The sequence below is a fragment of the Tachysurus fulvidraco genome, chromosome 7, assembly GCF_022655615.1.
Source record: "Tachysurus fulvidraco isolate hzauxx_2018 chromosome 7, HZAU_PFXX_2.0, whole genome shotgun sequence".
In the NCBI taxonomy this organism is placed as follows: Eukaryota; Metazoa; Chordata; class Actinopteri; order Siluriformes; family Bagridae; genus Tachysurus; species Tachysurus fulvidraco.
Window position 1 is genome coordinate 27,745,330 of NC_062524.1, and position 23,422 is coordinate 27,768,751.

General features: G+C 41.3%; 1 protein-coding gene across 1 annotated transcript in view; it reads left to right on the forward strand.

Moving 5' to 3' along the window:
- Positions 1-2,462: 2,462 nt before the first annotated feature.
- The window catches only part of LOC113649958 (catenin (cadherin-associated protein), alpha 2), a 61,990-nt gene continuing 41,030 nt past the window's right edge, over positions 2,463-23,422 (forward strand). The window contains exon 1 of the mRNA XM_047816550.1: positions 2,463-2,637. Within this exon, the coding sequence (XP_047672506.1) occupies positions 2,500-2,637 (138 nt within the window). The 5' untranslated portion in view covers positions 2,463-2,499. The remainder of the gene's footprint in view (positions 2,638-23,422) is intronic.

Here is a 23,422-nt window from a genome sequence, read left to right on the forward strand (position 1 = left end):
ACCGGGACGCGAGCCGGTCGTGGGTTTCTGTGAGACCGTGAGCTCGACTATGTGAAAGGAAGCACTTAGAGATCGGGAGTTAGCCTTCGCCTTCACGGGTTGGATCTGTCACGTGATGAAGAATAAAACGTAGGATTAAAAGTGTTTAGTTCATTTGAAGTCATTCTCTGAGTGATGTGGTTTTGTGCGAACTCCTCCGCGGTGGAAACGTCTTTCTACTCGACTGCAGGAAATTCCTCGAACATACAGTAGCAGATGTTTTTGGGTTTCAGCAGTTTGTTGTTGTCATGGATGGAGAGAGCAGATTTGTAGAGCTACAGAAATATCACCCAAATGTGCTCTGAAGACTTCTCACCCTTTTCTCAATTTTTGTTATGATTTCCACTCAAAGGTTTATTTCAGACTCAGAAATAAAATGTTTAACACGTGTGTTCAACTCATGTCACTCAGCCAACAAGTTCTATTTGACTTGTTTAATTGCATCAGCGAACTAAATAGAAAGCCAAACAGAAAGATTTAATTACTCTTCAATCTCGATGAATAGGTGCGAGATGTGGAGAAAGTAGAAAATGTGAACAAATTCTCAGGATTAGCGACAAAATCTGACGGGGAAGAAGAATGACTGAGCAGCAGATAGTCATGGATGTGCTGATGTGAACAGAACGTCGGTCTGGATGAAGCGCAGCGATTCTTAGGATGGCAGCAGAACCTCAAAAGCGATATTTGTGGTGTTTGTGATCTTTTTTATAGGATTATCCATCTTTAAAAAAAAACCCTTGTCTAGTACACTCCTGAATGATGTCTTTATAAAGACAGAACCCTCAGCTCTGATCTAGTGTGGTATGATGATATACTTACTGGAACAAGCTTCATTAAATAGACGACGGGCGGAAAAACACGAGTGCGCCCGATCCCCATGAGAAATGTAAATGGAGTCTCTCTGGAGATGGTGAACGTACAGCAGTTAGCATGAAAGCCTGACCTGTTTATTATTATTATCCATTCTGCAAGTGTAACAAGTCTCCAACCGGTTATTCCTTGCCGTACCGTCTTATTGGAAAACGTCCTTTAGAGCAGTGTTTTAGACGTAGCTCCAGAGTTCATTAAAACATTTGAATTGAATGTATGATGTCCTGAGAGAAGGATCATTAAGTACAATATGGAGTGAGATCTGTTTTCTAACTACATGCCCAGGTGACCAAGCTTCCGACAAACGGTGCATTATAACTAAAACCTAGGATTCCCAAACCCCAGCTTGTGTTTGCTCGAAGCACCATTTCAGTCTCTGTAGAGTTTGTTCCATGCTTATATAGTGTCACAGGCCCAAATGCTTGGCTAGTCGAGACATGATGGATTTAGCTTCCTCCTGAGTGATAATTCATCAGCCGAACCCTGAGCCCGGCGCTTTGGGCTATTTAGCTGCTTGGTGAGCTACACGTGTGCGCTTGACTGGTTGGTAATTACTGTTGTTTAAGAGAGTTTACCCCTGTCATCTTTCTTCCCCAGTAGGATTTTCTAAAGTAACATGTCCTCAGGCTGTGATCGTGACTGATGCTGACCACACAAACCGAGCTAGCCCTTAGCATCGAGAAGGTTATTATTTCCGGTTGCATCACCTTTGCTTTGCTAATACTACTGCAAAACAGTACAATAACAACATTTTGAAAGCCCCAAGAAGGTTTAAGTGTTATTGAATACTCTGGTGACCGAAAGTGTGTATATGTGTTCGGTGTGTTTAGCCCTCCAGGGAAGGCAGATCTTGCTGAGTGCTAATGGCAGGATGGTGTTATTTTATGCTAGCTCATGCCTCCTCTAGCTGTAGAGCCTCTCTCAGTGTTCCCAGGACCCATTTTGCAGTCATCAGCCAGTCTCTTACCAGTTTGAGCCAAAAGTACCTCCATAAACAAATCTATCAGGTCCAGAGCTCCAGGGTATAATAAATAAATAAATAAATAAATAAATAAATAAATAAATAAATAAATAAATAAAAGCCCTGAGAGTTTTATGGGAGAACAGCTGGTCTGGGGTCTGTGGCAGATCGACACGGTTCTGTCGAGCCTGTATTATCGTTGATGTTAACTACCTGCATGTGTATGCAAGATGGTCACCGCACCATATCCTGTGATTGTTTGGATTTTCACTCCTGCACATCTTAACAAATAAAACACTAGGACTTTTCTTTAATTGTTCGTTAGCAGCGTAGCTAAAAAGTGCTGGATAACATGCTGATATATAACTGTTATTGTGATCAATTATCGGAGGATATCTCATTTTCCAGAGATATCAGAGACGGGTTTAATCGATCGATCACGTAAATAGTGACGTCTTGAAACGGTTTCCGATTGGCAAACGGAAAAGAAGACCAGGAAATTATTCTTTAAAATTATTAATCAAATAGTAAAAATAAATAGTAGTGAAGCAGCTATGAGTCCACAGCTAATAAACCAAATATTCACCATGTAACCAACTCTCCATCTTTTACAGCTGAGGAAAGCCGTGATGGACCACATCTCTGATTCCTTCCTTGAGACCAATGTTCCTCTTCTGGTCCTCATTGAAGCAGCCAAGACTGGAAATGAAAAGGAGGTGAAGGAGTACGCTCAGGTCTTCCGTGAGCACGCTAACAAACTGGTCGAGGTGAGTGCCAGATTTCTGACATATTCATTTTGCTTCTCTACACACACACACACACACACACACACACACACACACACACACACACACACACACACACACACACGTGCATAGTGATGTACAGAAATAGGTCTTTTTTTGTCTGTCCGTCTTTCTGGTGTCTAAAGAACAAAAAGGGCTTATTTCTACTTAGAGTGCTGTTTATATATTCTGTGATTTACATTTTCAGTGAAACTCTGCCAAAGGAAGTTTCCAAAGCCAATAACACACACACACACACACACACACACACACACACACACACACACACACACACACACACACAGTGGATTTATTTTGTTTTAGTACATGAGCTCTGAGTTGATTCCATTCTAAGATCGTTGGCCTCCTGTAGCTCTGCTCTTATAAATACCTAATGGTTGCTGGTGTGTATAAATGATTCACTGTGAGGTTTAGGGTAAATTCACACACACACACACGCACACACACACACACACACACACACACACACACACACACACACACACACACACACTCATTAATGCTGTCCACAGCAGACGCTGAGTTGGGAGATAACTCGCACACTAAGCTCTGTTGTTTTCCAAAGCGCTGTGATTAAGGTCTACATCTGAAATTATTTGAATTGGTGTTTAAAAATGACCTGACAATGCAGTTAGAATTAATACCAGTGGTGTTTAGTGTTTACCTGTAGTGTAGTGTTTAGTGTTTACCTGTAGTGTAGAGTTTAGTGTTTACCTGTAGTGTAGTGTTTAGTGTTTACCTGTAGTGTAGTGGTTACCTGTTGTGTAGTGTTTACCTGTAGTGTAGTGTTTAGTGTTTACCTGTAGTGTAGTGTTTAGTGTTTACCTGTAGTGTAGTGTTTAGTGTTTACCTGTGGTGTAGTGTTTAGTGTTTACCTGTAGTGTAGTGTTTAGTGTTTACCTGTAGTGTAGTGTTTAGTGGTTACCTGTAGTGTAGTGTTTACCTGTAGTGTAGTGTTTAGTGTTTACCTGTAGTGTAGTGTTTAGTGTTTACCTGTAGTGTAGTGTTTAGTGTTTACCTGTAGTGTAGTGTTTAGTGTTTACCTGTAGTGTTTAGTGTTTACCTGTAGTGTAGTGTTTACCTGTAGTGTAGTGTTTAGTGTTTACCTGTGGTGTAGTGTTTAGTGTTTACCTGTAGTGTAGTGTTTAGTGTTTACCTGTAGTGTAGTGTTTACCTGTAGTGTAGTGGTTACCTGTAGTGTAGTGTTTACCTGTAGTGTAGTGTTTAGTGTTTACCTGTAGTGTAGTGTTTAGTGTTTACCTGTAGTGTAGTGTTTAGTGTTTACCTGTAGTGTAGTGGTTACCTGTAGTGTAGTGTTTAGTGTTTACCTGTAGTGTAGTGTTTAGTGTTTACCTGTAGTGTAGTGTTTAGTGTTTACCTGTAGTGAAGTGTTTACCTGTAGTGTAGTGTTTAGTGTTTACCTGTAGTGTAGTGTTTACCTGTAGTGTAGTGTTTAGTGTTTACCTGTGGTGTAGTGTTTAGTGTTTACCTGTAGTGTAGTGTTTAGTGTTTACCTGTAGTGTGGTGTTTACCTGTAGTGTGGTGTTTAGTGTTTACCTGTAGTGTAGTGTTTAGTGTTTACCTGTAGTGTGGTGTTTAATGTTTACCTGTAGTGTATTGTTTACCTGTAGTGTATTGTTTAGTGTTTACCTGTAGTGTGGTGTTTAGTGTTTACCTGTAGTGTGGTGTTTAGTGTTTACCTGTAGTGTAGTGTTTACCTGTAGTGTAGTGTTTAGTGTTTACCGGTAGTGTAGTGTTCACGTTTTACCTTTAGTGTAGTATTTAATGTTTTAAAGTAGTGTTTACTGTTTATCTGTAGTGTAGTGTTTATTTTTTTAACCTGCAGTGTAGATTTTATTGTTTACCTTTAGTGTAGTGTTTACTGTTTACCTTTACTGTGGACTGTTGTGTTTAGTGTTTACTTGTGGTGCAGTGTTTACTGTTTTCATTTAGTATGGATGAAGTGTTTAGTATCTACATGCAGTGTAGTGTTTAGTGTTTACCTTTAGTGTAGTGTCTACTGTTTAATGTGGAATGTAGTGTTTAGTGTGTACATGCAGTTTAGATGTAGTGTTTACTGTTTACATGCAGTGTAGGGTTTAGTGTTTACCTTTACTGTGGACTGTTGTTTAGTGTTTACTTGTTGTGTAGGGTTTACATTTAGTGTAGTGTTTACTGCCTACATACAGTGTACTGTTTAGTGTTTACCTTTACTGTGGTGTGTTCCTGTGGTGTAGTGGTATGTAGGTTTAGTGTTTACTTGCTGTTTAGTGTTTACCTTTACTATGTTGTGTACCTGTAGTTTAATGTTTACTGTAGTGTTTACACATACCCTTTAGTGTGGAATGTAGTGTTTAGTGTTTACATTTAGTGTGGAATGTAGTGTTTAGTGTTTACCTGTTGTGTAGTATTTACTATTTACCTGCAGTGGAGTGTTTGGTGTTTACCTTAGTGCAGTATTTGGTGTTTACCTGCAGTGTAGTGTTTGGTGTTTAACTTGGTGTAGTGTTTGGTGTTTAACTTAGTGCAGTGTTTGGTGTTTACCTGCAGTGTAGTGCTTGGTGTTTAACTTAGTGTAGTGTTTGGTGTTTACCTGCAGTGCAGTGTTTGGTGTTTACCTGCAGTGTAGTGTTTGGAGTTTAACTTAGTGTAGTGTTTGGTGTTTACCTGCAGTGTAGTGTTTGGTGTTTACCTGCAGTGTAGTGTTTGGTGTTTACCTGCGGTGTAGTGTTTGGTGTTTACCTGCAGTGTAGTGTTTGGTGTTTACCTGCAGTGTAGTGTTTGGTGTTTACCTGCAGTGTAGTGTTTGGTGTTTGCCTGCAGTGTAGTGTTTGGTGTTTACCTGCAGTGTAATGTTTGGTGTTTATCTGCAGTGTAGTTTTTGGTGTTTAACTTAGTGTAGTGTTTGGTGTTTAACTGCAGTGTAGTGTTTGGTGTTTGCCTGCAGTGTAGCGTTTGGTGTTTAACTTAGTGTAGTGTTTGGTGTTTATCTGCAGTGTAGTGTTTGGTGTTTAACTTAGTGTAGTGTTTGGTGTTTACCTGCAGTGTAGTGTTTGGTGTTTACCTGCTGTGTAGTGTTTGGTGTTTACCTGCAGTGTAGTTTTTGGTGTTTAACTTAGTGTAGTGTTTGGTGATTACCTGCAGTGTAGTGCTTGGTGTTTGCCTGCAGTGTAGCGTTTGGTGTTTAACTTAGTGTAGTGTTTGGTGTTTATCTGCAGTGTAGTGTTTGGTGTTTAACTTAGTGTAGTGTTTGGTGTTTAACTTAGTGTAGTGTTTGGTGTTTATCTGCAGTGTAGTGTTTGGTGTTTAACTTAGTGTAGTGTTTGGTGTTTACCTGCAGTGTAGTGTTTGGTGTTTACCTGCTGTGTAGTGTTTGGTGTTTACCTGCAGTGTAGTTTTTGGTGTTTAACTTAGTGTAGTGTTTGGTGATTACCTGCAGTGTAGTGCTTGGTGTTTAACTTAGTGTGGTGTTTCGTGTTTACCTGCAGTGTAGTGTTTGGTGTTTACCTGCAGTGTAGCGTTTGGTGTTTAACTTAGTGTAGTGTTTGGTGTTTACCTGCAGTGTAGTGTTTGGTGTTTACCTGCAGTGTAGTGTTTGGTGTTTGCCTGCAGTGTAGTGTTTGGTGTTTAACTTAGTGTAGTGTTTGGTGTTTACCTGAAGTGTAGTGTTTAGTGTTTACCTGAAGTGTAGTGTTTGGTGTTTACCTGCAGTGCAGTGTTTGGTGTTTACCTGCAGTGTAGTGTTTGGAGTTTAACTTAGTGTAGTGTTTGGTGTTTACCTGCAGTGTAGTGTTTGGTGTTTACCTGCAGTGTAGTGTTTGGTGTTTACCTGCGGTGTAGTGTTTGGTGTTTACCTGCAGTGTAGTGTTTGGTGTTTAACTTGGTGTAGTGTTTGGTGTTTACATTTAGTGTGGAATGTAGTGTTTAGTGTTTACCTGTTGTGTAGTATTTACTATTTACCTGCAGTGGAGTGTTTGGTGTTTACCTTAGTGCAGTATTTGGTGTTTACCTGCAGTGTAGTGTTTGGTGTTTAACTTGGTGTAGTGTTTGGTGTTTAACTTAGTGCAGTGTTTGGTGTTTACCTGCAGTGTAGTGCTTGGTGTTTAACTTAGTGTAGTGTTTGGTGTTTACCTGCAGTGCAGTGTTTGGTGTTTACCTGCAGTGTAGTGTTTGGTGTTTAACTTAGTGTAGTGTTTGGTGTTTACCTGCAGTGTAGTGTTTGGTGTTTACCTGCAATGTAGTGTTTGGTGTTTATCTGCGGTGTAGTGTTTGGTGTTTACCTGCAGTGTAGTGTTTGGTGTTTACCTGCAGTGTAGTGTTTGGTGTTTACCTGCAGTGTAGTGTTTGGTGTTTGCCTACAGTGTAGTGTTTGGTGTTTACCTGCAGTGTAGTGTTTGGTGTTTACCTGCAGTGTAGTTTTTGGTGTTTAACTTAGTGTAGTGTTTGGTGTTTACCTGCAGTGTAGTGTTTGGTGTTTGCCTGCAGTGTAGCGTTTGGTGTTTAACTTAGTGTAGTGTTTGGTGTTTATCTGCAGTGTAGTGTTTGGTGTTTAACTTAGTGTAGTGTTTGGTGTTTACCTGCAGTGTAGTGTTTGGTGTTTACCTGCTGTGTAGTGTTTGGTGTTTACCTGCAGTGTAGTTTTTGGTGTTTAACTTAGTGTAGTGTTTGGTGATTACCTGCAGTGTAGTGCTTGGTGTTTGCCTGCAGTGTAGCGTTTGGTGTTTAACTTAGTGTAGTGTTTGGTGTTTATCTGCAGTGTAGTGTTTGGTGTTTAACTTAGTGTAGTGTTTGGTGTTTAACTTAGTGTAGTGTTTGGTGTTTATCTGCAGTGTAGTGTTTGGTGTTTAACTTAGTGTAGTGTTTGGTGTTTACCTGCAGTGTAGTGTTTGGTGTTTACCTGCTGTGTAGTGTTTGGTGTTTACCTGCAGTGTAGTTTTTGGTGTTTAACTTAGTGTAGTGTTTGGTGATTACCTGCAGTGTAGTGCTTGGTGTTTAACTTAGTGTGGTGTTTCGTGTCTACCTGCAGTGTAGTGTTTGGTGTTTACCTGCAGTGTAGCGTTTGGTGTTTAACTTAGTGTAGTGTTTGGTGTTTACCTGCAGTGTAGTGTTTGGTGTTTACCTGCAGTGTAGTGTTTGGTGTTTGCCTGCAGTGTAGTGTTTGGTGTTTAACTTAGTGTAGTGTTTGGTGTTTACCTGAAGTGTAGTGTTTAGTGTTTACCTGAAGTGTAGTGTTTGGTGTTTACCTGAAGTGTAGTGTTTGGTGTTTAACTGCTGATAGCCATTTGTGGTTTTGTGTTTATCAATGAGCTTGTTTGCCTTTCATCTGTGTGTGTGTGTGTGTGTGTGTGTGTGTGTGTGTGTGTGTGTGTGTGTGTGTGTGTGTGTGTGTGTGTGTGTGTGTGTGTGTGTGTGTGTGTGTGAGACCAGATTGAAGAGGCTGATAATTACAGCCTGCCTGTTTATGTGCACTGAGAGGGAGTAGAGAAGGAGGGAGTGACTCGGTGTTGTGCAGCACATCCTCAGTATATTAAATATACCTACTATGTGGATTCTGTGATCTTGTTTGTTTCCACTCAACACACTCACACACTCAACACACTCACACACTCAACACACTCACACACTCAACACACTCACACACTCAACACACCGAGCACTAACCAGGCCATCGTCCCGCTGAGAAACATTCACATCAGGAAGTGGACACGTCCTTGTCCACAGTCACCCTAATACACACAACTCAGATCATAGAAAAGTTTCGAAGGCTGTTGTTGAAATGAATTACAACCGTATCGATTTTTTCACAAGTTCAGGTTGATGGAATCGATTTTTCCAGCCGAGTCGTTTTTGTCAAGTCAGAAAATTAACAGAGCAGAAATATGGTAGAAAAAAATTATACAAAAAATAATAGATAGATAGATAGATACATACATACATACATACACACATACATAAACGAAAACTCTGAAGATTGAAGAGAAAGTTGATTAAGCAAACAGTAAGTGGATGGATGGATGGATGGATGGATGGATGGATGGATGGATTGATGGATTGATGGATGGATGGATCTGGTAAAATGTACTTGTGAGCACGTCAGCATCACTGTATGCTCCACAACATTAAAGTGTTTCTTAATTCTGTACACTGTCTGCAGAAATCGACAAAAAATTTGAAATCTTCCTAAAGAATTTCTGCTCGGTCTGCGTTCAGAGGTTCGAGAAATAATTAATCTAAAACCCTGAACTCCTCTTGCTGTCTGCATGTGTGGATAATGACGAGGACGTCTGACCCGCTGTATGTCCCCGGAGTCCTCGGTGTGTTCGCCGAGCTCTGCTCCTCTTCTCTTTCAGCCCTCTTTCTTCAACATTTCTCTTAATTGATGCTTTCCTCAGCTTAAGTTTTTTTTCACTTATTAACATCATCTCACCACAAAGTAATCGCACTGCCGCAACCTTGGCATGCCTTAATTAATTAAAGCTCGTGGCCTGTACACGGAGTTCATCCCGGCTGTGATGAGGAGGCTTTTTTTTGTCCGTGTTATGGGTATAATAATAGGGCAGAGTGTGGATGACATGTCAGCGGTTAAAAATGGGACTTCTTAGGGGGTTTCAGTGAGGACATCCTTCATACCTCAGCGACTGCTTCCTTCATCTCATCTCATTAAAGATCTTTACAGCATTCGTATCACATTCGATTACGACACCAGAAGTGACATCATCAGTCTTCACAGACACTCTCTTATGGGACGACATCATTAAGAGGCGTGTCAGTATTTCTCGAGCGCTCGGCCAATGTCCAGCGTCCCTGTGTAAATACTGTAATGATATATGAAAATTAACCAACACGTTCTGACCAATCAGAATCCACAGTTTCCTTCTTAGCATTTAATCCTGCCGTAAAGCAAATTCTCACGTTTCCGAACGCATTTATAGATCCCCGTTTTTCTTCGAGATCTTTGACCATTGTTTTATATTTTAAAGTGCGTTTTTTTATTATTATTGGTCTGCTTGTTTAATAATGCAGCGTGATGATCTTCGCTCGTCTGCGAAGGGATTTGTCAAACGAACAAATGAAAAGCAAGTCGTAGTGCAAATGTAATTAATAATGCAAGGTTGGATTTCTTATTAATGCAAATGGTGCTGTTTATGTCAGTGGATAACAAACCAGCTCACAGCAGGGCCGCTGATGTTCTCCAGTGCAGGCTTTATTACTTTAGCTCAGGCTTAAAGACTCGCCGTATCCACTAGCTTTTATTTTTATTTTTATTTTCCCCAAACAAAGATGATTAAAAACTACTTTAGGTTTTAAAAAGGCTTTTTGGAATTGCTTCAAAAAAATTCCTGGTTAAATAAATCTATGATGCGATTCTGAACGTATTGTAAAAACATAAGATTTTTGAAGAGTGTCTGCTTCGAATCTTATTAAACCTCATCAGTTTCTTTTTTTTTTTTAATGAATAATAAATTTGTCTTGGTATGGCAGCCTAATGAAAAATGTCATCAAAATACGGTGTGGTGATATACTACAGATGCTGTTATACTTTCTCATCAAAAATTCTAAATTCTATGAATATGCAAATTACTGTCCGCAGACCTCCCTTGATAAACCGGTGCTGCCCGGGCTTTCATTTGCATACTGGAACATGATTGGCTGTTATATTTTATTATTCAATAACTCAGTGTTTCAGTCTTCCTCAAACCAAATCCCTTCACACTTCAGACACAGTTCTGGTTCATAAACTCAGACGATTTAAAGTGCCGACCTTCCTGCTGAGATGGCAGGCGCGTTCTTAATGATTATGCAGAATCAATAATGAAATGAAGGTAACCAATATTGAATCGTCCTTCGGACTTCGTGGCCCGAGATGCTCTGCTGCGAGCAATAACTATTATTCAGTGGGTGCGAATGCATTAAATAGCGTCCCAGATACGATGGATGGATGTTCGGACAAGTCTATTTGTGATGACCCGGGTCTGTGGGTGGGCACCGTGGCCTATTCCAGGCAGAATTATAGGTCTCTGAGGAAATCTAGTGGCCGAGGTGCTTTTGGGAGACAGCCCGGGAGCCGATAGATCAGCTCGGCACTCTGGAGTTATTTTTAGAGCCTGCCTTCAGCAGTCAGCATCCGTCATACCCTGACTCCACCACTGCAGTGGAATTGCAGGTCCAGAGTCAGATGGACTCCACCAAAGACAGATTAGGAGCTTGAGTTCAGTTTGGAATGTACCATTGTGCCATGTTCCAAATAGAACCCCAAATCCTCCAAGTTCTGCACTTTAACCAATACCAATAAAGTCTAGACCTACAATAGGTCATGAGTTCAAAAATATGAACATTAAATGTGGAACGACGCCAAAATGAAAAATGGCCGTGTGTGTGGGTGTGTTTCTGTATTCACCTTTACATGGTACGGCTTTATCAAGTTCACACATAACGTTCATCAGTACCACATGTATCAAGACAAATGACATTCTGAGAAATTTTTTTCAGAGGTTGATATTGAAATTAAACCATCAAAGGTCATACTGGCAAATATGACTGATTACGAGCCAGACGATAGCTCTGTATAACAGGACAAAGGGATTAGAGGGATTAGATCGAGGACAAGTGATTAGTTTGTTGTAATCAGTTCAACCAGCTGTTTCTATTGGTGGTTAACGATGAGTTAAATAAATGACAACACACATTAGGACACTCTTGGATATTGTCTTCTACTCTAAAGCAAATTCTTTATATAAATAATGATAAGACGATTTACATCGATCGTGTTCTCTTTCCTGGTATCATCACTTTTCACCTTCAGTGGAGAATAAACACGTTATCCATCTTTAAACATTCCATTTTCATCATAACTTCGTAATCAGACCTAAGAAGGTGACAAATCTATGAACGTCTGCGAGTACGTAGTTCACAATGAGCTGCTTCTGGCTAAATAATTCACAAGAGGAGCTGCTCCAAATGTGCTCACGGTTCATGGGGAGAAAGATCTCTGGCATGTTTCTCTGTTCTTCTACACTCTTTCTTTAAGTGCTTTCATTTGTGGAGATTCTTCCCAGTTCACCATTTCATTAACTTCGTTCTACGTCTTTCGGTGCATTCATAACAGTATGCGGATGACACATCTTATGACCTTTACGATCAATAACAATACCCAGGAATTTACATGGACTGTTAAAGACATATATGAGCAATACTTCTATGGTTCAGAAGAGACTCTACAAGTCTTGCCAAAGAGTACATCTTGCCCACCCACTCCCACTTAAAAACTCGATCGGGAATTCTTGCAGCGTGAGCAACTCTTTGACGGAAAGATTAATGGTCACGTATCTCTGGCTTTACCGAGCAGACGTTCCCTGTCATGTTTAACTGATGGCTTTTATTATTTCACCATTTTAGATTTTGCACTTTAAGCCTTTAGGCTTTCCTTACAAACCACAGCCACTAATGCCTGAAAGCCGACATGTACCATTGCGTACGAACAAATGACCCTTTGATCCATAATATGTACAGTGCTGTAACTTTTTACTGCTCAACTGCTGGGAAAATACCACTAAGTAATCTCCAGACTGACCGTAAACGACTCTCGATTGTTGTGATATACATTTGGCAGTCAAGAAACTGAAGAGTGGTCTAAAAGAATCAATAGTTTAACTGGATCAGCAGATAACTAATGGATGGAGGTTACAAGTGACCATTTATAGAGTCCTTTATAGGAACAATCAATCAGAGATATGGTTACTTCATGGCATATTGACAAAATCTGGAGCTCGTGGAAAAATGCAGCCATTCCCATGATGATTCTCAGATCGTTTCTGATTGACGAGTCTGCATAATCCTTTCTCACATTCATGACCAGTTCTGGATAAAGTCTGCTTTCTGAACTATGGATCGGTTGAACAAGTCCGTATGTCACTTTCGTACATGCAGGTTTGTAAGATGTTAAGCTGAGGCTTTATCCCATTGTTGATTTCCTTTATGTTCCTTTGGTATTTTCTCACAGTGTTCTGCACGCTGAGGAACACTGCAGTGCTCTAATCTCATTATGGATTTATCACTAACACGTGACAAATTGAACTAATCATGATACTCAGTATGTGACACTCAAAGCAAAGCATTTCCACACTTTTTTCTGGTTCTGGACCTTCTCCGGAGCCCAGAAGCAGCTTCACACTTCACCAAACATACCGTACTTGTGATGCAAGTTTGAATAAAACACATGTGGGAACATGACCTTAGAACTTGACTCAGACACTCACATCTAATATGTGACTCACAAATGTTTTTCTTTTGCCAGAAACCATTAGAGAAATGTTTGTTCTTGGTAGCTCAGTGTTTTAGATCATGTCTGATGTTTAATTTAACTGATTATATTCTCTCAGTTACTGTTATGTCTCCAAACTACTCGTGGCATTTGCAAACTCCATCCGCTAACGTAGCTTCAAAACCCCAACCACAGGCAAAAAATAGTCTTCCAGTTTATGTTCCCAAATGTGTGTGTGTGTGTGTGTGTGTATGTGTGTGTGTGTGTGCTTATCTTATCATGGAATAACACTACAAATATTGAGGCTTATTAAGCATCGAAACAGACGGTTAATTTCTATTTCATAGTCCACAGATTTGGAGTTTCCATTTCAGCTTGCCCCCTTTATCCTCTCTAACTCATCCTCTTTCCAGCTCCAATCTGATAAACTCTTTCATATCGTTATCATCCACAGTAATAGCGCTAAATGCATTTGTTTGTACCAGTTAATAATTGGTAATTAAATATCTGAATCTAGCAATCTAAAGCCAGATAAATGAAGAGGGCGCAGCTCAGGGTGGGCTGGATCGCTGTGGCAAGTGCTATTAGAAAACAGGAGCTCACTGGCCTGTAGCTGGCCTGCAGAATTAGCCCTTTCATATCCAATTGAGAATGCAGTAAATGCTGTTTAGCCAGCCGTTATTTAAGGTCCGGTCCCTGGTGAGTGGTTAAAGAGGGAGGGGAGGGCAGACAGAGGCCAGTTCTATCGCTAATCCACCTCCCAACATCGATATTGAAAGCAGGAACCAGGATTGGGACTGAATAGGAGAAAATATAATTGAACTGCCCATCATCGTAACAACATAGATGTTGAGGTAAGCACTCAGGCTAAGTGAAATCACCTTCATGACCTGAAAAGAGAAAGCGAGCAGAGAATGGCAACAATCCAGTGATGCATAAGGTGCCTATAAATTAATGAGGAAAAATGAATATGTTACTGATTTAAAGCAGACTGACGAGAATCAATTTTAAGTCAAAGCAACATTACTGTATGAGAACATTCGGAGCAGCGTCTTACACATCCTGTTCATTTTGGTGTCCATCCCACATATCAGATACAGTCAGCATTGTGAGAAGTACAGTAAGTGAGAAGTGAAAGTGACATGACCCATACTCAGAATTTGTTCTCTGCATTTAACCCATCCAAAGTGCACACACAGCAGTGAACACACACACACACACCATGAACACTGAACACACACCCGGAGCAGTAGCAGCCATTTACGGGGAGCAGTTGGGGGGTTCGGTGCCTTGCTCAAGGGCACCTCAGTCGTGGTATTGCTGTCCCAAGACTCGAACTCACAACCTTAGGGTTAGGAGTCAAACTCTCTAACCATTAGGCCACAACTTCCCCAAAGGGTTTTTGTATATCCCAGGTTATGCGGTCAGAGCGCAGGGTCAAGCCATAGTACGGCTCCCCTGGAGCAGGTGAGGTTAAGGACCTTGCTCAAGGACCCAACGTTCATGCCTCAGCAGCTTGTGAACTCGAACCCAACCTTCTGATCAAGATCCCAGCGCCTTCACCGCTGGACCATCACGCCCTCAAAAAAGAAGTGTTTAAACCGACACATTCTGTCTGACCACATGTAAGTCCAACCGTTATAGAAACAATCATGTTAATCAAAATTAAACAAAAAAAAAAAAGAGATTTTAAAGATTTACTTTAAAATTTATTTTTTAGAAATGAACAACGCGATAGGAAACCCATCTGTTGTTCCGTGCATTAAAGGTTCCCCAAGAAGGACAAGTGTAGGAACATTTCTACTACTGAATGTAGATACAGTAAATATGCGAATGCCTCCAAAGTCGTCCTGCCATTCTAACCAGCCGACTCACCGTCTTTCCTTTAACAGATAGTTGTGAATGTGTCAGTGTCACTGACTTACTCTGTATATTTATCTTCTCAGCAGTCCAATCTGTCCAATTCAGCTTCAGCAGAGCATCTGTGATTTCTACACCACTAGTATTTGGCACAATAGTGTGAATATGAAGATGTCCTGCAGAGGCACCAGAGAAACATCCCTAATGTTTCCACAAAGCAGAAAGAGCAGCACACTAAAGCCACTGCAACCTGAATCCCAATTTGATTACTGCAACTAACAAACCCTCTGAGTAATAAATAGCTGCTGGCGTTGCACCAGCACAACATTTTTGTCCTGTTTTGCAGATATGTCTCTAAAGTGGATTAGCAGAGATTAGGAACGACAAAAAAACAAAGAACGCCTGAATTTCCTTTAATATGGCTCTGTGCCTCCAATGAGTGCATGTTTATTTAAATATAATGTGCACTCTTGCAAAAGCACAATTAGATCTCGCCCACTCACAAAAGCAGAAGAATTGATCTTGAAACTGTTTTGTCCTTTGTTTAGCCCCCGTTTTTTTTTTTTTTCATCTTTTTTTGGAATTTCACCTCCTACATCTTCTACTGTCTCCTAAACCAGTCGGAGTTCCACATTTTGCTTAATCATCTTAATAACAGGCCCCGTGAGAACATATGAGAAGAAAATCCTGATGTTTCTAGAAGAACAGAATGTATTATATTGCTATATTTGACTCCCATTATCATATTTGGCTCTGGTTGTTATACTTGACTCCGATCAACCTACATCACTGGTCCCCAACCTTTTTTCGCCGCGGATCGGTCAATGTTTGATCATTTTACCGTGGCCCACTGGGGGTGGGGGTGGGATTTGGCGGCTATACAATTAAATTCAAATTAATAATTTTAATTTAATTGTATTTAAACATGCCTTTTTAACTCACTACAGCACTAGAACCCTGAGCTTGTTTCTTTACAACGAGACGGTTCCATCTGGGGTAATAGGAGACAATGACACCCGAAGTGTGTCGCTTATGTCCAGTTTATTCCGTTGTTTTGTTTCGGTTGCCGTCACTGCAGAAAACCCCGCTTCACACAGATAGCATGTCGGAAATGGCGATAGGGATGTAAGTGCTGTGGTGACAATCTCAGGGTATTCCGCCATGACTTTAATCCAGAACACCGGCAGAGTTTCTAACTTTCTAACGACGTCTGTTTCGTGCTCATTGTTGCTAATTTGTGGGTTAAATTTGAGCAAACACAATATACACGTACACCAAGCACTGTTAAACATGACAAAGTACCGGTGAACAGAGAGAAGAGCGATACACACCTTCTCTCTCCACCAAAGCTACAACACCACTGCCGCTCGCAGCCGCTCAGCTCCAGACGTCACCTAAACCCGGCCAGATATCACGATATTTTGCGCATGCGCGGTATCGGTGCGGCTTTAGGTGACGTCTCTCAGCTCCCGGTTAACCTCTCGTCCATGGAAAGTCGCACAAACCCGAGAGTAAATAAAATGGAAATAATTTAATGTTTCTTGGGCGGCCCGGTACCATTTGGTCCACGGTTGGGGACCACTGACTTATATGACTTTGGGTTCTTTGCCATTTCAGAGATTTATGGACACAAATTTTGGACAGATTTAGCATAAACACACTCTAAGTACTCGAGGATGAACGTCTGCATGTTTTTCAGAAGGTAATAGAATCATGCTAACGCTTTAAAACTCTGTTGAATGAGCTGATAGAATTTATCCACATTTTTTGTTGGGTCCACAATCCTGGTGTCAGCTGCAGTAACTGCTGCCGAAGTTTATTTTCTCCTTCTGGTTTCGAAAGAAAAAGCTTGTAGTTGGATGAAAAAAGCACCACAATCCAAATATGGCTTAAAATATGAACAGACTATAAAGGTGTGCAGTTCAAGGAAAACTGCAATGATAGCTCTGTCATGCTAAAATGAATGGGCTTCATGTCTGTTATCACTAAATGATATTATTACATACGCTATATTAATCAGATACTGCATTCTCCAGGGCTTCTGGTGACTGACTCACTGGCCCTTATACCACTTATAGCTAGAACCAGTGCTGATTCAGAGCTTGAATATGGACACCCTGTGAACCATTTGCAGTCTTTTTTTTTTCCTGTAGCAATCTGCCTGATTGTGTGTGTCTGATTACAACATAAGTGTGTGTGTGTTATAAGTGCAGGTTGAATTGTGAAATAGGGAACCAAGATGCCCAGCAGGTACCCGAATCTTAAGGATCTGTGCTCTGAGTAGCCGTTGCACTTAAATTAAAGTCCATCTCTCTCTCTCTCTCTCTCTCTCTCTCTCTCTCTCTCTCTCTCTCTCTCTCTCTCAGCTCACTCCTCCACCCGCATTTCTTTCTGCGTCACTGCCTCCTATCCACTGCTCCCTAACACTCAATCTCCTTCCATCAGCCAGAATCAGGTCCTATCTGCGTGTTCAGGCTCTGTGTTTTACAAGCAGCCCTATCCAGGTGACCTAATTATTACAAACGTCGTCTGAATAGCACAAATTTGATGGAGCACCGCGATCCAGCTCAATAACCTGCACAGCCTTGTAGGTAATTGTAAATTGTAATCATTTCATACTAGCTCTCATTCTTTATTTATAGATGCTTCCTGCAGAGTTCTTCGTCTATTAAAATTAATTTGCCTTGGATTGTAAAGAAAGAACCGCACCGGTGACGTCATGCCGGGTCTGTAGATGCTGGGATGGTGAAGGTGCTGATAGGGGTTAGGGTTTTTGTAGAATAGATAAGGTAAAGTAGCTACTGAAAACAATTCATTCATTCATTCATTCAATTTCTACCGCTTATCCGAACCTCTCGGGTCACAGGGAGCCTGTGCCTATCTCAGGCGTCATCGGGCATCGAGGCAGGATACACCCTGGACGGAGTGCCAACCCATCACAGGGCACACACACACTCTCATTCACTCACACACACACACACACACTATGGACAATTTTCCAGAGATGCCAATCAACCTACTATGCATATCTTTGGACCGGGGAGGAAACCGGAGTACCCGGAGGAAACCCCCGAGGCACGGGAAGAACATGCAAACTCCACACACACAAGGTGGAGGCGGGAATCGAACCTCCAACCCTGGAGGTGTGAGGCAAAACGTGCTAACCACTAAGCCACCGTGTCCCCCACAAATATTTTCATTAACTAATTTCCTTAATCACAATTAATCCCTTTTTACTGTGCTTGACTAACAGTGTATTCTATAAGATAGGGAAAGTTGCCACCTCCACCCACATTAAAACACCAGCATGAGAGTAGAACCTGTCCACCCCTGCTGGAGGAGAGGAAAATCCACCTAGGGTTAGGGTTAGGATTGGGATTTGCCCTAACCCTAACCCTGCTGGAGAAGAGGAAAAACTCTCTTGCATGCATGGGACTAAAACATCCACTCCCCTCTTAACACCTCTTTCTCACGTGATTTGTGTCTTCTCACAAAAGTTCTGTCCATTCAGTCTGACTGGGTCTCAGAGTCTTGCAGAATGCAGTCACGTGGACGGTTTATGATACAGACGAGAACTCTATGGTACCAATTAGCCACTGGAACAAACAACTACCCAGATCTTGTTGTCAGACACAGCGATGAATTTTTAATGATATTCTGAGCGCATCTTTTAATTATCATCTCCCAGTGTTGAAGGCTTTCGTAACTTCACGTAACAGGGGGAGATTTGATTTATTTATTTATTTATTTATTTCCTATTTCTTAAGGTGAATAAAGTCTGCGAGGAGAACTCGAGATTATCTCCCAAAGTGGCCTAAATAAGACAGCTGCTGACAGTGGACTAGTGAGCTGAATACTGATGAAAGCTCTTAGTCTCCTGGAGTGATCATATCAAATGGAAAATTACTTCTTTGTAATCAATGAGCGAGCGCTCCTCTGGGAGCGGCAGATGGGGTCCGACCGAGGCGAAATCCGAAAAGAGAGTAATAAATACAGAGAGATAAAATATGGCAAAGACAGATGGGGATATTGTCTTTAAAGATGAGGCTGTTATTAAAGTTACGTTCTGGCAGAAACAACACGCTGAGAAACACCGGTGGCACCGATGCAAATCAGTGACCACCAGAATATACAGTACCTCCTACACATTCTGATGCTTTTTGAGAACTTCTCAAACCCTTCATGAATAGCTAATAGAACGTTTAAATATTTTCTTAAATACGATTCGAGCTGGAAAGATCTCTTCGGATCCTACATGCCAAAATGGTTTGCGCCAGTTAGCACTTTTCCCTCCAGTGTTCTGTAAATTGATTCTAGATATCGATCGTGTTCTCTGCTTATCCCGCGCCCTCTTTTTTTCCCTCCACCCCTTTCCACATTTCTCACCTTCTTCCTCTTACAAACAAGTACACTCATCATTTCTGTCTCTCTTGCATACCAAATTGCATCAACAATCCTTGAAACAATTTGTATTTTGCTAACGAGTGAGGTACGGAAGGGAGTAGCGCAGGTGCAGGACGGAGATCTGCCTGTTGGACGATGATGGAGTTTAACCTAATCCAGGGTATGATGAAGAGTCCCTTTGACAATGCCAGCTGCATTCCTTCAGCTCTTTTTTTATTTGTGTCAGAGCGAGGTGTTCTCAGGTGCTAGCCCAGGTGCTAATCGCTAACAGCACGGCGCTCGTGCCCTGTCTTTCCTCCCCATGGGATGGAGCAGAGACGTGCCAGATGGATGACCGAAGATGAGCCAGCGAGTCGATGAAGAAGCTTTAGTCATGGACTCTTTCTCCTTTTCTCCTTTGGCTCTGGCTCTACCTTGCTTGCCCTTTATAATCTCTCCTCTGTTGCCAATTAGCCTGCTTTTGTCTTCTCTGCATCTCGAAATGCCTCTTATTAATCCAGCACAGGTGCCTTGCCAAAAGAAAGCAGCATTGTTTTCCCACGACGCATAACCGAGACACAATAATTAGCAAGAAGCCAAATATAGTTGTTTAATATTCTGAAATTAAATTAATTGATTAAATGTCCTATAAACTACAAAGGTTTTGTAATGACATTGACTTTGACTTTGCCTTACCTCATTGCTTTGTTCAGTCATAAGATAGTAATGATGGGCAGATTCTGACTAAGCCACGCCAGCAAGCAGAGCGAAGCAGCTTCTTTATCAATGAAGGTGCTGAATTTACATTTTTAGCTCGTCATGTGCAATAAATGTGCAAAATAATAGATGACTGTGTCGTAGAAACGATGTTTGTGGATGTAGCGATTCTTAAAACATACTCGCGTGCAGCTAAAATTGTTGATTCTGGTAGCGAGTGTTTCTGTAGCATAGGATCTCGTGTCCATCAGCAGAACCCTGCTCCTGGTCAGATAGCACCAGGGTTTCCTAAGCAGCCCACAATTCTGGCTTTATTACTTTTATACCTGCCCTAAGACACAATCAGTTCAGCAGAGATATTTACATTTACGGCATTTAGCAGACACCCTTATCCAGAGTGACTTGCAACTGAGGGTTAAGGGTCTTTCTCAGGGGCCCAGCAGTAGTGGACCTGGGGTTCAAACCCGTGACCTTCCAATCAGTAGCCCAACACCTTAACCGCTGAGCTACCACATCCCAGATAGAAATGAATTAGTCACATACAATATATTGTTAAAGGCTTAGCATATTTATCAGGTTGTAGACGCGTATTTTCTATCACCGGTTTCATTTTCTCTTTAGTTTTTTCATCACGCATGGACTTCAGCACTGTGTATGGAAGAAAAGCTATTCTAAAGCACTCTCAGCCTTCAGACAGTGCACTCGAGTCGCCGAAGAGATTGAAAGATGTGGAAGTCTCTACTGATGCTGCATTATCATTGGGTCAGGGCTGGAATTTTAAACATCTATCCACAAACAGCGAGTGAACTCTCCTGAGTAGCGGCCTTGAATAGTGAGGAGCTACTCTCTTGAATGCTACTTACTTTTTTCCCCCCGCATTCATATTGCATAATATCGCTTGTCTAATTAATAGGGGAAAAAAGAACAGAACATAGTGTTGGCATTTGTAAAGAGAAGGCAGGATGAAAGTCCAGGAAAGAGAGTCTCTGCCTTGGGGGGACAACGGCGCCTCCTGAGGAAAGCCCTAGATTTAGTAGCACTTGCATCATTGCAGTTAGTCATCTCATGTATTATTATCCAAATCAGGTTTTTTTTTTGTTCATCCCTGAAACCAAGAGGCAGTTTTAAGTCGATATCGCAGTGTGGTGTCTATTATTTTGTGACTGCGTTATCAATTTTCTCTCAAAATCACTTTCTTACTGCTTCAGAGATCTAGAGGAGGTGGAGTTTTGACACAGAGCATCTGCTTGAGACTAACAAAGAGCCTTGGAACCAGGATCCCATGTGAGGGTGCTTTTACTTTCATGCAGGCCTGTGGTCCGATATAAACCAACGTGTGTCAGCTCATGATGCATTACTCAACCTTAGTAACTGCCTGAACAGGGTGACTGAGGATGAAACAAAACTCCTAGAGTTTGTATATTTTGAGAAATAGAATCAAGTCCATTTGTTTGAAAGTATCATCAGTTACAAACACTGTGTGAAGTAGAGCCCTGCGCGGGACTGCCCCGCACCTCCCGCTCCCGCTGAATTTCTGACCAGGACCGCCCCCGCGATGTTTGTGTCCACTCCCGCCCACTCCCGCGGATTTTTTCTTGAGGGCTTGTGAAAATTTTGATTGTATACAAATGATCAGACTAATTATTAGTTCAGGCTAATGTCCAGAATAACAGAATTAAACATGATTGCATTTAAATAAGATAAATTAATACTAAACCAAAGCAACACATCTATCAAAAACATTTGTTTTTTTATTATAAAACATTAACCATATTAACAAAACCACAACTAGCGGCACCTCATTTTTTAAAGTGCGACACATTTTTCCATAGTATCTTTGCTTAACGTGAGCAGGAAGTGCTTTATTGGAGAATGAGAGCTTGCTTTGACCACTGAGAACTGTGCAGGTATGTCGCCTCTGCCCAGACGTGCCAGATTTATGTCCGTTGTAAATTAACACTTTTGCACATTTATTGCAACTTACGAAGTTTAACTCAATTCCAATTTTTTTTTGTGACCATTGAGAATTGTGTCCAGATTTCTGACTTGCCTTGCTTTGCTTTTGTCAACTAAACAGCCTTTAATCTTCTTCTCAACGTCATGTGTTCTTATTATTAGGCTACACGCCAAATCCCACCGGGTCCCGCGGATCTCCCGCTAAATTTTCTGACCACCCACTCCCGCCCGTGGCAAAGGTGAAACAGCCCGCTCCCGCGAGATTTGCGTTGGGTCCCGTGGGAGCCCAATCCCAATGCAGCCCTCTAGTGTGAGGATAAAAGTTCTGTCTGGAAATTAAAACCAAGGCATACTGATCGTATCAAGCTAAGAAGAACTGGAATGAAAAACCATTATTATTCTTCATGAACCTGACCGGGCATTCACTAAATTCCAAGGGTTTCGTTAGCACAACATGAAGTGGGCGTGGTTTCTGGAGGTCTTGGAAAAACGCCCTCTTTAAAAAAAAAGAGCGTACTTACGATGGATAACGACGGACAAAACAGTCATACGGGTAGATTTTATATTTTATATCTATGATGCTTTATTATCTTACAATTAAACTGTTTTCGAAAACAAACAAACAACCAACAACTATGGTTAGGGTTAGGGTTAGATTATCAAATAGGCCACACCTACCCGATGACGCAATATCTGTTACGCTGTTCTGAAATCCCTGGAAATAAGTGCATCCCGATCTGACCGAGCCACCGATATTCCTTCATTTGAGTATTTTCCCAGGCTAGAGTGGTCAGGTTCATATCGAATCCCCTGGTTTAGGCCACGCCCTCTTTTGCTTTAAATGAATTAAATGCGGTTACAGAAATGGAAATTTGAAGCACAGGCACGCTCTAATGAGCACATTTTCGATATAAAGGAACAATTCACAGTTTAAAACACTTGCTTTCATTCACACTAAGACTCTTTTATCAAGTCTTCCGTCACATTCGGGCAGAACAAACTGTTCCACAAGTCACATATTTCATCAGGAAGTTTTCTGAAGTCATTTCCGGTTGACAAAAATAAGACTTTTCTTTATTATGATTTATTTACATTTAATGATATTGGCCGATGATCGTGATGAAGTATAACCACATTACATGAGAATAACTTCTCTGTGCCATTAGCATGGATCCTGTCCACATTTTGTGTGTATGCCAAAACCCTCTTCCTCATTTAGAGCGAAACACAGAAAAGGATTTAAAGCTGTCTAAGATCGGATGCATGTTTTCTTAAATTCAACAATGATTTTTTTTTAAGCTGTCTGATGTCTAGAGTCTAGACGCTTGTGGTCACATCCTGATCAAACCGACTGCTTCCTTTATGGTAGAAGTGATAGATTTGAAGTGAGGAGCCGGTGATGACGAAGAAAGCTAACGACGACGAAAGCTCTTCACCAAGGTGATGGAACTCCATCAGTTCCCTTATTACTGAAAGTAACTCATCTGTGTGAATCAGAGCACGACCTTTTACCGTGGTACAGATCCAAAATAAAGCGAGCCGCCACCGCCGCTCCGTCCTTATTGCTAA